At 37.0% G+C, this 14897-nt stretch overlaps 1 protein-coding gene across 1 annotated transcript in view; it reads right to left on the bottom strand.

Moving 5' to 3' along the window:
* Positions 1-14897, bottom strand: part of supv3l1 (SUV3-like helicase) — a 54686-nt gene that overhangs the window by 26296 nt on the left and 13493 nt on the right. Inside the window, exons 4-7 of the mRNA XM_039739411.1 lie at positions 12025-12139; positions 10495-10663; positions 4740-4851; positions 507-584 (exon numbers count right to left, since the gene is read on the bottom strand). Of these exons, the coding sequence (XP_039595345.1) occupies positions 507-584; positions 4740-4851; positions 10495-10663; positions 12025-12139 (474 nt within the window). The remainder of the gene's footprint in view (positions 1-506; positions 585-4739; positions 4852-10494; positions 10664-12024; positions 12140-14897) is intronic.

Below are 14897 nucleotides of genomic sequence, written 5' to 3'. Positions count from 1 at the left end.
TGTCGTTATCTCTTATATGTGCACTGTTACACTTTTATAAAATAATCTGCACCTCTTTTTGTTTAAATGCAGCTGGTGAAAATAAGCTGAATTTTAAAGCTAAGCATATTAAAATTTGAAAAAATGTCTTTTATTAAAAGAGATTTTAAAGTGTTTGTTTAATTGGTACAAAGCTGATGGTAGTCATAAAAATGGGAGTCCCACAAACTAAATCTGTTCAAAATCTGAATTTTAATGGTAGTGATTGGTTTACATATTGATTATGTATGCCACAGGTATTTTCACAAAAGAAATAAGTCAAATCATATTCAAGGATATCTTCAGTGTGCAAGTCAGTCAAAAACTCAAATTTTGACTACACAATGTATACAGAAAATAAAATGAAGTACTCACACTTACACATAATCGATTTTATGTTAAACAACCAGAAAAAAGGTACTTTCATTTTAATCAGCAGTTAGAAAATCTTATTTTGTATGTTTATCCTACTTATGACAAACATATACCTAATAGAGCTCTTGTCCAAGCCCATCCTCTGGAAGGATCTTTGATCATCTGGATTTCATCAACAACAGCAACTTCATCTGAGAGACAATTAGAAACAATGATAATAGTTAAACTGCAGTCCCAAATGGTAACACTTAGTCTTTGAGTATTCTTACCCACTGCAAAGACACATTTTCATATGTGCTATAAAACATATTTTATATTCTACTGTGCATTGATACATAGTGTACTACTTATAAGTACATTTTAAGCCATTTTAAAAATAATAAAATTTTATTTCTTAAATGACACCTCCTACTATACTGTATAATGCAATGCCAAGTAAACACAAAAACAATAGCAAAGCAAAAAGCTTGCACGCAATTTGGGGGGAAAAAACACTAAAACGTTAAAAGTATTATTTATTTTTTCCAGGTTGCCATCTACATTTGAACTCTCTTTCAATTTAACAAAATCAGAAGCTGAGTGTTTCTCTGCTGATATTTTCTGTTTTAGTCTGCACTTTCTAGGCCTTTACTAAAAATTCTCTATGAGCAAATGAATTTGAAAAATGAGTGGCAAACTGAATACACATGTCCTCCATTATTCCTAAAAGACAACCTGAGAACTGCATAACAGCCTTACAGTGTATACCATTTACTATTTTCTTAATGTGGTCACCAAAAATATTTCCTCAAGTAAAACATGGATGTCAAAAGATTAACTTTGATATCAATATCTGGATTTTGAAACAATCACGTTATGTATGCTTTTAATGTTCCGATATTACTTTCCTAATATTAATTGGGAACATCCTTCTCTCTGGTGTACTAATGACTATTTCCTGCCAAGTTTACCATAAAATTTAATTCACATTGTTTGTTCCTCCTCTCTTTTTCTATCACAAAACAGGATTCAATAGCTACCAAAATGTAAATTTTCAGAAGGACGACAGGCCCAAACAGTTTCTTACATTAGCTAGTTGTCACTTTTGATTTGACTCACATAAACTCCTCAAATTCCAACAGACTCTGTCTTTTTCCTTCAATCAGTGGAACATGAGACTACTTACAGGCAGAAAATCAATTTAAACTTTTTATGTAAAAATATTTATACTTTTAACATCTACCCAAACCACTCTCCAATTTGTTTATTTAATTAAGGGTCGCAGGGGAAAAAAGGTGAGGGTGGGAACCTCTGAACAGGTTGCCAGTCTATCACACACAGTACATTCAGACAAACTCATACAGGACCAGCTCCACATGGCCAATTGATCTGGTAGGCAAATTCTAAACATCAACTGTTTGTTTTCTTAGAAACAGAACAAATATCACATTGTTATTATATCAACCTCCAGTATACCACATCAGATTACACTACTGAATGACTCAGCTTTGAAATTAATATCTAGAGATTTTGACATTCCATTTGAAGGATACTAATCTGGGATCAACAACTTTCACTATAATAAAAGGTTCAGCCATTAGAACAAAGTCAGTCAAATTTAGGTAATTGCTCCTCCTCCACTGACAACATTCAATTGGGGTTTGGGATTACTTTTGACATTTGGATGAAGTATTGGTTTACCAGAACATTTACTCATAAACTGTTTTTGTACAGACCCATCATATGGAGTTTTGTGACATAAACTTTCAGCATAAAGTAAATAGACCTGGACAGAACACAAGGGTCCTCAAATGCACAAACCAGTGGTGGATTTATAACAAACAATTCCAGAGATTTTTCAGGTAAGGAAGACATAGAATTTGAGCTAAAGTCATGGTGCCAAAGAGTGATGAAGTGTTTCATCTTGATTAGTACATGTAAGTAAGAGTCTGCACAGTACAGTGCCCCAACGTACGAGTTTTTTGAGATATGAGCCATCACTAGGTTGATTTTTTGCCTTGAGTTATGAGCCAAAATTCGAAATCCGAGCAATCAAAGAGCTTGTCGCCGCACATTCCGAGGAACTGACGACAGAGGAGTTGACAGAACTACAGAAGCAGCAACATACGGAGGTTCGCAGGAGATCGGTATCGCGGAGGAGGTTATCTCTTAAAGTGAGATAAAGGAAGTGTTTGCAATGTGGGAAAAAGTTTTGAACTTTAAAGAAAAGAAACATCCTGAAAAAGTTATAACTGATCATGCAGCGGCGCTATTTAATGACACTTGCCTAACACTTGACTTTATTGAAAAGAAACCCTGAAAAAGTTGCAACTGATCGTGCAGCGGTGCTATTTAATGACACTTGCCTAACTCATTTCAGAAACATTCTGAAGGGGAGGACTAAACAAAGCTCCTTGGACAAGTTTCTATTGAAACGCCCTGCAAATGAAAGAGACGAAAGCATCACAAAAAAGAAAAAAAAACTAGTGAAGAAGAAAATTAAGTTAAGCAAAAGTGAAGTGAAATTAAAAACATCACAATACGCTAATCGGCTTTACCAACATCTGTCTATTTCTTTAGATTCTCTTTTATGTATTAGGTTTTATTTTGTTTGTATACAATATTTGTTCATTATAAATACATATTTCTTATGTTGAAAACATTTAACAAAAAATTGGGGTGGTTTTTTGGGGGCTGGCATGAATTAATCTAATTTCAATTAATTTCAATGGGGAAAATTGATTTGACATACGAGCATTTTGACTTACGAGCTCGGTTTACAGAACAAATGAAACTAGTATCTCAAGGTACCACTGTACTCTGTACATGTAACAATAATAACCCTATGAAAAGACAGCTTTTAAAACATGCTGTATTGTGCTTAGTCCACATATTGTCAACGATTTTTACTTTCTTATATACTGTTCAAATTTGACCTCAAGATTTTGATGAATCTTGATGTTTAAGACCTTCTCAAGTCCGAAAATACCATGTATAGAGAAAATTTAGGAATCGTGAAAAACTTCAACCTCGAGATTTTGATGAATCTTGATGTTTTAGACCTTCCAGAGTCTGAAAATACCATTTTTAAAATTATGTCTGTCTGTGTGTAAACACGAAAACTCAGAAACACTTTGACCTAGGTCAATGAAATTTTGTACACCTGCTTTATACAGTATCAAAAATAAGGAATCCTATCAAATTTTGGGCTACTTCCGGCAACCGGAAGTGGTACTTTAACTGAATACTTTCGTGAATTTTCAAGGAAACTAGGGTTATAATTACAGATAATGATTCAAATTTTGTATAGATATTTATAATGATAAAAAGCAAACAGATATGAAATTTGAGAAAAATTACTCAACCGGAAGTAGTATTTTATTTAAACAACTATCCAAATGTTTTTGTATCATGGAAATATAAATTTGTACACAATATTAAAAACTGTATTCAATATACAGGGGGTCCTCGGGTTACAACGTTTCGAGTTTACAACACTCACTCCCATAAAAACTTTAAAAAATTCAGACATGAGAAGGAATAAAGGTAAGGATTTTTTTTACACTCATTTTTTCTGCTACTACAGTACAGTGTACAGTACAGTATATTTATGTCCTTTTCTTTTTTCTCAGGCTTAGATTTTGTGTTTTTATGTTCTAGATTATGATTTTGCAAATGTGTTAACATAGGTAAGTGACTTAGGCTAGAGTGTGTTTCGACTTACACCAAAATTCGGGTTACATCACTGTTGTGGGAAAAGAAGTGTGTCATAACCCGAGGACCCCCTGTAATGCATATTCTTTCAATAACTATTGTTAATTTGATTTTAATTTACACATTATCAGTTTAATAATAACATGTAAACATTGAACAGGACATATAAATATAAAGATGTAATAGATACAATAAGTTGTTACGTCCCCATCGTGTTCCTGGTAATACATTTCATTTTACGATTTTTTTTTTTATTTCCGCCACCATTATCATAATTAATCTATAGCAACTTATTGCAACAAATATTATAATACTAATGCTCTTTTTTACTTTGCACATAATCTCGGTATTGCGTATGTAATCATGAAAAAACTTCCACCACCATTTTTAACATCCCTAAGTGCGAAAATTTTAATATAAGGTTAGATTATAAATAAATGATTGTGTATCAATATTATCAATAAGTTATGATGAGAAACAAAGAGATATTATATTTAAGAAATGCTGCACAACTGGAAGTGGTTCGATGACCTTTTCCTTTAGCTCTAGTGTACGAGAAAGTCGAGGGGAGCACACTCCGGAATTTTTGAAAAATAAATGTGTTGTCAATATAGTTGATTAGATGTATTAATATGTAGTAAAATGGTACTGACAGGGAGTGTTGACGCTGCACATTTCAATAGTGCACGCCACATGGTTGGATGGTCTTCCTTCTGGGTCAACAAATATCCGCTCCTCCCCTGTCACTAAATCGCATGGCACACCCTGAAAAAAAGTAAATTTTAAATAAAATTAAGGACAAACTTACAAAAAAAGAATTTCTGTCACCCAAATACACCAATCCTGACATTCCATCATACTTTTGTCAGAAAATGCTTAAAAGGAGTAGCTGTTATCAGAGTATGATATCCCTCAAAGCAAGAGAATATATCAGTGCACTTTATAAACATCCCCAGTTCTCATTTTCTTATAAACAGCTATAATCGTGCTGGGCAGTATACCAGTTCATACCAAAAAACGTTTTTTAATTATTACTTATTATTATATGGATTATTCTTATACTGCAACACCAGTTTAAATAGCCTAAACAACGTTCAGAACGAGGCGCAGCGGGGAACTGTTTAAGGGGGGATCTTTTACATTGCTGCACCGCTAAACACGCATGCAACGGAGTACATTTTTTATTTACCAAAGTTTTTATTATTTTCAAACATCAATGTTATCCCCTTCAAAGTAGTTCCCTTGGGCAGCTACACACCGATGGAGACGTTGTTCCCATTGTTGGTATCAGCGCTGGAAGTCTTCAACCGGAATGTTCTTCAGCATGTCCGTTACATTCTTTTGGATGTTTTCTAAAGTCCCGAAATGACATCCTTTGAGGACATTTTTCAGTTTAGGAAAAAGTCACATGGACTGAGGTCAGGGGAAAAAGGGGGCTGGGGAACCACAGGAATGTGTTTTTTCGATTGTCCTTCTGCTCAATTGTGAGGTTTTTCGGCACCATTTTGGCACAGACCTTTCGCATGTGCAAATGTTCAGTCAAAATTTGATGAACGGTAAATCTGTTCAAATTTAATTGTTCACTCAACATTGTTAATGTTAAACGACGGTCTGATCTCATAAGAGTGTTCACACGTTCAATGTTTTCATTGGTTTTCGAAGTTGAAGGCCTCCCTGAAAACTTGAGCTCGGGATAAAGAATGTTCCCCATAGGCCTGTTTTAACTTTTCAAACGTCACACTTGCCGTTTAATAGCACAACGTTGCTCCAAATTCCGCTGCTCCATTTTGCGTGACGCACAACCAAAAACACAACTTTGCAAATAGCAGTCACAAAAATCATGTAGTTAACGGAAGGAGTTGAAACTCGCACTGAGCTATGGGAGGGTACTGATAAACGTGCTCTATCAAGGACAACAGCGCAGCATTGCCAGATCTCTTGCAGTGTTGCCAGTCTCATTACTTTTCTGCCACACCTTGTGTATATATATATATATATATATATATATATGTGTGTGTGTGTGTGTGTATACAGTCCCTGACAAAAGTCTTGTCGCTTCTCTATTTTCTAGAAACTCCTGCTATTAACCTGACTTTTAATTAATCAACTGGTGTTAGAAATAGCTCATATGAAAAGCTAAAGCCCTCCCAAATGATGTTTAATGCACTGAAATAAATTAGTTCCACTGAAAAAAAATGTATCATTTAATCAAGACAGAAAGGTCAAATTTGGGCAAGACAAAAGTTTTGTCGCCTATACATAAAATGAACAACTTTACTGCAAATCCAAATATATGTCAGCAAATTAAGTAGTGGTGCTGTGAGATCCAAATTTAATATCTTGTATGACTTCCATGAGCTTGAAGGACAGCATCCATGCGGTTTGGCAAGGATTCATACAATTTATTGATGAAGTCATCAGGAATAGCAAAGAAAACAGTCTTGCATGCCTCCCGGAGTTCATCAATATTCTTTGGTTTCGTCTTCCATGCTTCCTCTTTCATCCTACCCCACATATGCTCAATGATGTTCATGTCTGGTGACTGGGCTGGCCAATCCTCGAGCATCTTGATCTTCTTCGCTTTAAGGAACTTTGATGTGGAGATGGAAGTATGCGATGGAGCACCATCCTGCTGCAGAATTTGGCCTTTTTTATGGTTGGGAATATAAGAGGTAGCTAAGATTTTTTGGTATTTTAGACTATTGATGTTGCTTTCCACCCTGCAGATCCCTCGCATACCCCCATACTGATGTAACCCCAGACCATGATTTTGCCTCCACCAAACTTCACTGTTTTCTGGGTAAATTTCGGCTCCATGCAGGTTCCAGTAGGCCTCCTGCAATATTTGCGGTGACTGTGGTGTAATTCAACAGAAGATTCATCTGAAAAATCCACCTTCTGCCCCTTTTCCAGCGTCCATCCTTTTAGCAGACTGGGGGCCTTAGCAAATGCCACACGGTTTTTCAATTGTCTTTTGTTTAGTGCTGGCTTATGGGCACTGATTCGACCATGGAGGCCATTTCAAGACAGAATCCGACAAACTGTTCTGGTTGACACAGGGACTTCAGGTGACCAGGTCTCGTGGAGCTCTGCTGCAGTGGAAAATGGGCTGGCCTTGGATTTTCGAGCCAACAAACGGTCCTCTCGAGCAGTTGTCTTGCAGGGTCTTCCTGACCTGGGCTTGTCAAAAACGTCTCCAGTCTCTTCAAATCTTTTTATCCTCTGAACTTGACGCTGAGACACATTGAAGGTGTTTGCCACATCAGCAGTGGATTTGGTCTTCAGCCTCTTGATAATCAACACTTTAGTCTCAGGGTGAATCTTAGGCATGTTTGCAGAGGTCTAGTTGCAGTTGATGTGAAGGTCTAGTGTACTGGAGTTCTTTTTATACACACCTGAGACCTAATTGATCCATTATTAGTCACAGGTGATGCTCATATGACAAGGTGACAACACTTATGTCTTGCCAAAAATGGACTCAATGGGCTTTACCAAGCTGTGAATATTAGAATGCTTTTTGTCAGTTTCGTTTTGCACTGAAACATTATTACAAAAGCTGATGGGATTGAAATGACCCATTTCTTGTAACAAAATCTTGATTAGGAATATATTTTAGCGGCACTTCAGGTCAATTTGTACACAAGCGACAAGACTTTTGTCAGGGACTGTATATACACACACACACGTTGCCGTGCCCACCACACGATGAAACAGCTTGTGATCCTGGTTGGCAACCTCCTAGGGAGACGCGTGGTCCAGTCCGACCCTACAGAAATAACCTTCTGTCTGCCGCAGCCACGTGGGCCACCCCTTGGCTTTGTCGAGCCACTCGAGTCTCCAACAGTGAGGATCCTACAAGCTGGATCACCCTCTGACACTATGCAGGTAATGTGCCTCATTTAGGACCCCATGAGCAACCGCTCATTTGACACAGTCAAACAAGCATTACCCAAGGATTTTAAAGGAGTCCAGTCTTCGTTTCAGGTCACTGGACAGCAATCATATCACCAAGACGGGATGCACCAGGACTCTAAAAACTTGGACCTTCGTCCTATTGTATAGATAGATATCAGGAGTGCCATGCACCCCTTTCAGCAACCTCATGACCCCCAATGCTCTCCCAATCCGTGTACTGACTTTATAGGAAGAGTAACCAGAGATGTGAATGTCACTGCCAACTCTCCCCACAGACAGATACACTGCTGCTGGCTGTGCCTAAGAGGTCATTAAAGGCCTGGATCTTGTTTTTTTTCCAGGACACTCACAAGCCCAGACATTACTTTATGTATATATTTTATTTATATATATATATATATATAACTGCTCAAAAAATTAAAGGAACACTTTGAAAACACATCAGATCTCAATGGGAAAAGAAATCCTCCTGGATATCTATACTGATATAGACTGGGTAATGTGTTAGGAGCGAAAGGATGCCACATCGTTTGATGGAAATGAAAATGATCAACCTACAGAGCCCTGAATTCAAAGACGCCCAAAAATCAGAGTGAAAAAATTATGTGGCAGGCTAGTCCATTTTGCCAAAATTTAATTGCAGCAACTCAAAATTGTACGCAGCACTTTGTATGGCCCCTGTGTTCTTGTATACATGCCTGACAACATCGGTGCATGCTTCTAATGAGATGACAGATGGTGTTGTGGGGATCTCCTCCCAGATCTGGACCAGGGCATCACTGAGCTCCTGGACAGTCTGAGGTGCAACCTGGTGGCATTGGATGGACCAAAACATAATGTCCCAGAGGTGTTCTGTTGGATTTAGGTCAGGAAAGTGTGGTGGCCAGTCAATGGTATCAATTCCTTCATCCTCCAGGAACTGCCTGCATACTCTCACCACATGAGGCCAGGAATTGTCGTGCACCAGGAGCCACTGTACCAGCATAGGGTCTGACAATGGGTCCAAGGATTTCATCCTGATACCTAATGGCAGCCAAGGTGCCTTTGTCAAGCCTGTAGCGGTCTGTGTGACCATCCATGGATATGCCTCCCCAGACAATCATTAACCCACCACCAAACTGCTCATGCTGAATGATGTTACAGGCAGCATAATGTTCTCCAAGGCTTCTCCAGACCCTTTCACTTTTGTCACGTGCTCAGGGTGAACCTGCTCTCATCTGTAAAAAGCACAGGGCACCAATGGTGCATCTGCCAATTCTGGTATTCTATGGCGAATGCCAATCGAGCTGCATGCTGCTGGGCAGTGAGCTCAGGACCCATTAGAGGACATGGGGCCCTTGGGTCACCCTCATGAAGTCTTTCTGGTTGTTTGGTCAGAGACATTCACACCAGTGGCCTGCTGGAGGTCATTTTGTAGGGCTCTGGCAGTGCTCATCCTGTTCCTCCTTGCCCAAAGGAGCAGATACTGGTCCTGCTGATTGGTTATGTACCTTCTATGGCCCTCTCCAGCTCTCCTAGAGTAACTGCTTGTCTCCTAGAATCTCCTCCATGCCCTTGAGACTGTGCAGGGAGACACAGCAAACCTTCTGGCAATGACACGTATTGATGTGCCATCCTGGAGAAGTTGGACTGCCTGTGCAACCTCTGTAGGGTCCAGGTATCGCCTCATGCTACCAGTAGTGACACTGACTGTAGCCAAATGCAAAACTAGTGAAGAAACAGTCAGAAAAGATGAGGAGAGAAAAATGTCAGTGGCCTCCACCTGTTAAACCATTCCTGTTTTGGGGGTCATCTCATTGTTGCCCCTCTAGTGCATCTGTTGTTAATTTCATTAACACCACAGCAGCTGAAACTGATTAACAACCCCCTCTGCTACTTAACTGACCAGATTAATATCCCATAAGTTTCATTGACCTTATGCTATACTCTGATTAAAAATGTTCCTTTAATTCTTTTGAGCAGTATATATATATATATATATATATATATATATATATATATATATATATATATATATATATATATATATATATATATTATATATATATATATATATATATATATATATATATATATATATATATATATATATATATATATATATATATATATATATATATATATATATATATATATATATATATACACATATATATACATATACATACATACATACACACAGACACACAAAAATACACACCATTCAGAACTTACAAATAAGCTACAAAAATCTCAGTCATGTAATTCTATTACCTTACGACAAACTTTTTAGTTGCCCTTAAGGCTGTATATCATTTTTACAGAGACAAAGACCAATCAAGAATTATATTTAGAATAGCTTGTCATTTTTGAAAACACAATCATAATTTTTTTATGAGAATATAAGAGAGAATAAATTACTATACAATATTAAATTACACAAATAAAATACCAAAGATTATTAGCAAGTAATAGTGAGGACTATAGTCAAATAAGCAGTTTAGATATACTAACAGAACTGCTGCTCTTCTCAAATATCTCGTGTGCCAGAAGCTTCAGTGGACCACAATAGACTCCAGACTTGGCAGTTAAAAATCTCTGAATAGCATGATGCGTCTTGCCACTGTTTGTTGGCCCAGCGTGAAAAATAATCTTGCGAAAAATTGCTCTGGCTTCTGGATACCTAAAGCAGATAATGTGTGAAAATATTAAAGGTTAAATAGGCCAATTTTTAGAACTCCATGCAATACCATATTTTCTTGTTAGAATTTCTAAAACACACACTGTAAATTTTGGTTCTAGAAGGCAGTATTAGTTACATATTCTCACTGACTTACTTTATGTACGTCAATAAAATGTTTGATCTATTTAATTCCTTAGTGTACTCTATTTGTATTGAAAATCACAAGATAGTATAGTAAGTACTTTTCTAGGAAATGCTCTGCTCTGCCAAGATTTGCACTGTTTTCCACATTATTTACATTACCAAGAATTATTTCTTCTTTTTACCTTGAGGCCAACAGTTCAAATCTGTTCACACCATTATTTTTATTCATTTATTTTTTAGAATGAAATAACAGACTAAACTTTTACATTAGAAATAGTTGGTAGTTATGTTGTTTAATAATTATTAAAAAAAAACATACTTTGGACACTGTAATGAATATGGGTTCTTTCCAATGTTAAAGCAATGTCACATTACACAACTTGTCCTAGCTTTCATTAACCTAATCTCTGCGAGTTGGAAACAGTCAGCGGTACAGTGCTGTGAAGCCAGTCATGCAATGTGACAAACCGAGCAACTCAGTCCAACTAGTCCATGACGGGCAGGCTCTGTTTGCATGTGAGCAGACAACCAATAAATCCTTATAATGCATTGATGAGGAATAAGTAACCAAGTGTTTTGGATATCACAGACAGTACAGAAGCTTGACTGTCTGATAATGTGTACCAAGACAGAATGGAAAAACAAAAATACTGCCAGGATTGCAGCTCAACTCACTATAGCTGTCGACCCTTCATACAGGTCCAGCACTGTTAAGCAGGATGCTATTGGCTATCAGAAAAAGGGGCTGACAGTGTGCTGCATTTAGTCAGTGAATGTGACAAGGTCAGCAGTTTTTGGTTGTTTAAATTTACATAGTCCAGTGAAATTAATTGCAGTTGCTGCTCTCAAGTCTGACACACCCATGACTAAAAAGCAGCATAATGTGAAATCAGCTTTTGTCCCTATCATTCAGCTGATTCTGCTACTGCAGGCTCTGACCCCCTGCAACACTGAACTAGTTAGTATTTGGAGAAAGTTATGTTAACTCTACCATACAAATTGATGCTAATAAATAAGTGTAATACTAAAGGCAATCGTGAATACAAAAACAGATAAAGAAAGTTACTTAATTAGAGAAGTAATTTACATGGATACATTAGCCATTAACTAAGTTCTGAATCTACAAAATATGGCAGCTACGTAAGCTCTCTAGGACCAAAGTTTTTCATTCCTGATCTGAAAATATTTAGTTAATCTAAGATTTTGCATCTACTTACCAATTAGCTGGTAACCTTAAATCACTAATTTTACGAAGATCATCCATGCAGTCAAGCATTGGAAAGATTTGTTTTGCATGCCGCATGAAATAGGGGAAAAGATCATCTTGATGACCTACAAGTGGAAATAAAATGCAAAGCACATGACTAAGGGCTCATTTGATATGTGTGGCATTACAAAATCTGAAATCCATGTTCTAAATCCTACATATAAATGTAGCAGGCATACGGCAGAGAATAGTTTAACATTTAACTATTTTTTAAAGAAATATGAAATGGGAAAGGATCTGAATGGAACCAATATAATGTAAAAGGCTAAAATAATTAACCTGTATCAAAGAAGGTTTTAAGGCTAAAGAATAGCTTAATATATCTCACAGCATATCAATGAATTTTTTACCATGAAACACTGTCAGTAAAATGAGTGCTCCAGCTCTATTTTCAGATCACTTATATCAGTTCTATCATGCTTCTGTAACACTGACTACCCAGCCTCCACTGCATAGTCTGGTTTACCAGTTGCATGAAGTAGGAGGAAAATGGTGTTAATTTATACATTCACAATGAGGACTGTTGGAGGACTTTTTGACTGTTTAAGTAAACGTGTGCCTGTATTGTTTTCCACTCTGTGGGAGGTTTAAAAAGAAAAGTGTACAGAAAGTAAAAGGGAACAGGTTAGGAAAGTTAAGTGTTACAATCTACAGAAGCATGAAAAGGACAACTGTGACATAGCATTAGCAGATTGTGGAGAATCCATTCCATCCAGACTAACTTAGAAAGGCAAAAAGTATGACCCATCTGACAACTTCCGCCCTTCTTCATTTTGGCAAACAACTATATACTAGGGAGTCATGTTGAGTGGCTGATTAATGAATGTTTTTGTATGCATTATGTTTTATTTAAGGGGCGGCACGGTGGCGCAGTGGTAGCGCTGCTGCCTCGCAGTTAGGAGACCCGGGTTCGCTTCCCAGGTCCTCCCTGCGTGGAGTTTGCATGTTCTCCCTGTGTCTGCGTGGGTTTCCTCTGGGCGCTCCGGTTTCCTCCCACAATCCAAAGACATGCAGGTTAGGTGGATTGGTGATTCTAAATTGGCCCTTGTGTGTGCTGTGTTTGTGTGTGTCCTGCAGTGGGTTGGCACCCTGCCCAGGATTGGTTCCTGCCTTGTGCCCTGTGTTGGCTGGGATTGGCTCCAGCAGACCCCCGTGACCCTGTATTCGGATTCAGCGGGTTAGAAAATGGATGGATGGATGGATGTTTTATTTAATGTAAAGCACTGTATTAATCAGTTTATGGTACTGTACAACTATTATTGTGCCAGTGGGAGACATGTAAATAAGAATTTTAATCGACTGTTTACACTTGATAATAAACTTGACCTTTACATTCTCTCTGATATTCAATTCCACCAATTATTATTAATTTGTTCAAATATTTTTTTTTATTAAATACGAGGATCCATAATTAAATATTTATTTTTGTGATATAAGAACAAGTGTTTTCTGTGTTTTAGAAAGGCTTGATACAATAAAAGAAAACATCTGGCAAAAGATTTACTAAAACATGGCATTTTAGTCTCTTCATTCAAACACATGACAGGATGCACTAAGAGTGACCAAACATCCACTATATTCTGGGGCACTTCCATATATGAACCTCAATGTAGAGGTCCTAAATTATTACGTTAAAAATTCTTTTATTTTACTCGCTTTCCAGATTTGACTAACAGCTTTTTAAAACACTTCACTCTACAGTATGTGTGTTGATTCATACAAGGCTTGTTTGGTACATATAGTCACCATTTACAATAGTACTATACAAAATAGATAAGATCTGACTAATCAGATGTCCTCTTATTGTAATTAGAACAGCACTAGTGCTATGGCAATTCACCTGCCATCTAGACTGCTTGCTCTGGCCATACATGCACACTGTGAAAGATCACTTCAAGTGAGAAATACACAGAATTAACAGTCCTGCACCTCCAGCTAAGAAGGAATGTTTTTAAATTCTGTTTTTGCACATTTTTGTGGAGCTATCTGTGACTTTCAGAAGCACTGTTGCTTTGCTTTGATATTACACTATAGTGTTTGTGGTTTATCTCCTTCTTGTAACTAATGATTTTACATTCTCTCTACACTGCACTAATATCTTTGCCTATATGACTTCAGTAGCTATGTTGGACCGCCTTTTAATTCTGCAAATTTGTTCAATATGTAAAGAGTGTTAACATGAGTTAACGATAAAGTATTACTGTGCACTGAAAAAAAAGAAGAAATATAAAAATATGAAAAAAATTTAACTGCATGTTATGAATCATGATAAACCACTTAATCAAACATCCCAATAATACAGTACTGGTTCCAGGAGAATTTGGTTACCCTATGTGTGTGCTACCAACTACAAAACAAAACCTGTTTGAAAGATAAATGGATAAAATACAATACTCACAAATTACTTTTAGTAGAAAATAAACATATGTTTTGGAAGTAGCAGCAAAGAAGACAATTAAAATAAAACTGATGTTTATTATGAACAATGTTGCATATCCTTTCTTGGACACACTTTCAGTCAATGAATTACCTAGCAGAAGTGTGTCAAGAAACACTACTGGGGCTGCTTTATACCAACAGCAATACGCCTGTGTGATGCCTCACTGGGACGGAGTCTGACAAGTCAGAAGTTTTTTCTTCTTTTTAAATTTCCTACTTTTTAGTCATTCCAGTGTGTGTTCAGACAATGGTGTGTGTGTGTGTGTATATATTTGTTTAAAGGGCTTCTGTAAAAAGCCAAATTTCTTCCTCAGGACAAGTAATGCTCACTCAATCAAGTTCATTCCGCTTAAAAAGAAGCTAATATAGAAAAACATTGCAATG

The sequence above is a fragment of the Polypterus senegalus genome, chromosome 1 (assembly GCF_016835505.1).
Source record: "Polypterus senegalus isolate Bchr_013 chromosome 1, ASM1683550v1, whole genome shotgun sequence".
NCBI lineage: Eukaryota > Metazoa > Chordata > Cladistia > Polypteriformes > Polypteridae > Polypterus > Polypterus senegalus.
This window is presented reverse-complemented; position numbering and strand designations above follow the sequence as displayed.